This window comes from Babylonia areolata, chromosome 27 (assembly GCF_041734735.1).
Source record: "Babylonia areolata isolate BAREFJ2019XMU chromosome 27, ASM4173473v1, whole genome shotgun sequence".
In the NCBI taxonomy this organism is placed as follows: domain Eukaryota; kingdom Metazoa; phylum Mollusca; class Gastropoda; order Neogastropoda; family Buccinidae; genus Babylonia; species Babylonia areolata.
In genome coordinates, this window is record NC_134902.1 from 15,606,364 (window position 1) to 15,609,114 (window position 2,751).

The 2,751-nt window shown below is 46.7% G+C and overlaps 1 protein-coding gene across 1 annotated transcript in view; it reads left to right on the plus strand.

The window, feature by feature from the left end:
- Positions 1–2,151, plus strand: part of LOC143301543 (uncharacterized) — a 32,579-nt gene extending 30,428 nt beyond the window's left edge. The window contains exon 5 of the mRNA XM_076615915.1: positions 1,163–2,151. Coding sequence (XP_076472030.1) covers positions 1,163–1,316 — 154 coding nt within the window. The 3' untranslated portion in view covers positions 1,317–2,151. The remainder of the gene's footprint in view (positions 1–1,162) is intronic.
- The last annotated feature ends 600 nt before the right edge of the window (positions 2,152–2,751 follow it).

Sequence of the window (2,751 nt, forward strand, 5' to 3'; positions counted from 1 at the left end):
GATGTTGGTGGTGTGGGTGGTGTGGGTGGTGTGATGTTGGTGGTGTGGGTGGTGTGATGTTGGTGGTGTGATGTTGGTGGTGTGGGTGGTGTGATGTTGGTGGTGTGGGTGGTGTGATGTTGGTGGTGTGATGTTGGTGGTGTGGGTGGTGTGATGTTGGTGGTGTGGGTGGTGTGATGTTGGTGGTGTGGGTGGTGTGGTGTTGGTGGTGTGGGTGGTGTGGGTGGTGTGATGTTGGTGGTGTGGGTGGTGTGGGTGGTGTGATGTTGGTGGTGTGGGTGGTGTGATGTTGGTGGTGCTTTTGGAGGGGTGGGTGGTAATGGTGATGGCAGTTAGTCGGTTTGTGTGTGTGGGGGGGGGGGGAGGTGGGGGTGGGGGGTGGGTGTGTTATGATAGATACAGTAGATACAGTGATATAACTGCTAATACTTACACACACCATACGACAATCCTGATCCGTCCCCAGTGTCTCCACTATCCCTCCTCCTCTACACACCATTTTACTTCTTCCTCTTCCTTCTTGGGCTGCGACTCCCACGTTCAGTCGTGTACACGAGTGGGCTCTCTTGCATGTATGACGTTTTGTAGGCAGCCACACTCCGCTTACGAGGGTGGGGAGGGGAGGGTTGTGGGATGTGTGTGCATGCCGGGTATGTTCTTTCCAAACTCACCGAACTCTGACGTGGATTACGGGATCGTTAATGAGCGTATTTGATCTTCTGCATGCTTGGTACACACGAAGGGGGTTCAGGCACGAGCAGGTCTGCACATATGTTGACCTCTGGGAGATCGGAAAAGTCTCCACCCTTTACCCACCAGGCGCCGTTACCGATATTCGAACCCGGGACTCTCAGATTGGAAGTCCAACGCCGTAACCACTCGGCTGTTGCGCCCGTCACACATGTATAAAGATGTAGATAGACAATCGAACTACATTGTTTTGTTTTACCGGGGCCTTCCAACCTCTTATTTTTCATCCTTTTTCTTTCTTTCTTTTTCAACGGGTCCTCAATCCCCCTAACCCCCCCCTCCACCACCCCCACCACCCACAATTTTCTTTTTTTTTTTATTCTTAACATTCTTCAGGTGAAATGTAAAAACACCAACAACATCACACTACCAGTTATAAATAAAGGACGCTGCTCGTGGTGCGTGTGTTCAGGAAGGAGCAGGGAGAGGGCGAGGAGGAGAAGAAGGAGAAGGAGGAGGAGAAGAAGGAGGAGTCGTCCAGCGACAGGACCCGTCTCACCACCAGCTTCACCACTGATGGCCACAGGTCCTCCCTCCCCTCCCACTTCCACCACCACGATGTGTGAGTCCTCGGTCCCGCTAACGCTGAGTCTGCTACTGCAGGTACAGCAGCAACAACAACAACAACAACACTGCTACTGTTTATTTGGGATGCAACACCTTCAACAGCAGCAGCAACAACAAACAACAACGCCTGTATTATTTCACCTGCTACAACAAGTGATTCAGCTGTGACAATTTGGGATGCAACACCTTCTACAGCAGCAGCAACAACAAACAACAACGCCTGTATTATTTTACCTGCTACAACAAGTGATTCAGCTATGACAATTTGGGATGCAACACCTTCAACAGCAGCAGCAACAACAAACAACAACGCCTGTATTATTTTACCTGCTACAACAAGTGATTCAGCTATGACAATTTGGGATGCAACACCTTCAACAGCAGCAGCAACAACAAACAACAACGCCTGTATTATTTCACCTGCTACAACAAGTGATTCAGCTGTGACAATTTGGGATGCAACACCTTCTACAGCAGCAGCAACAACAAACAACAACGCCTGTATTATTTCACCTGCTACAACAAGTGATTCAGCTATGACAATTTGGGATGCAACACCTTCTACAGCAGCAGCAACAACAAACAACAACGCCTGTATTATTTTACCTGCTACAACAAGTGATTCAGCTATGACAATTTGGGATGCAACACCTTCAACAGCAGTAGCAACAACAACATCCATATCATTTTGTCTTCTACAACAAGTGATTCTGCTATCTATAATGATACTGCTGCTGTTTAATTGGGGTGCAACAAATTTCAGCAACAGCAGCAACAACAACAACAAACAATTACAACACGTATTATTTTGGCTGTAAGAGCAAGTGATTCTGCTACAACATTCTGCTGCTGTTTATACAATACTACTACTACTACTACTACCACCACCACCACTACTACTACTACTAATAATAATAATAAGAAGAATTAGTTGCACTTATATGGCGCAAACTCCCCAAAGATGGGCTCTAAGCGCCTCACATGAAACAGTACATATAATTATACAAACCTAGAACCTACAAGCACGGCTTCTGTCTTGACATCATTGAGTCTGAGCTTGTTGGTCAGCATCCATTCCTTCACTGCAACAATACACATCTCCATGGTTCTGGGAAGGATAGCAAAAGTACTTGGGGAAGAAGCTTTTGTGAATTGGTTGTCGTGTGCAAACTTGTGAAAATCACATCGATGTGCACTGATGATGTCGGGACAGGGGCTGAGTATACAGACTAAAATAGTATAGGACCAAGAACAGATCCTCGGGGAACATCATTTCGAACAGGAAGAGGTCTGGAGTGCAACAATGTCAACTACAACAACAACAACAGCAACAACAAAACGTTTCATTTTGACTATTACAACGGCTTGTTCTGCTACAACAACACTGCTGTTGTTTATCTGGGGTGCAACAATGTCAAGAACATTAACGACAAC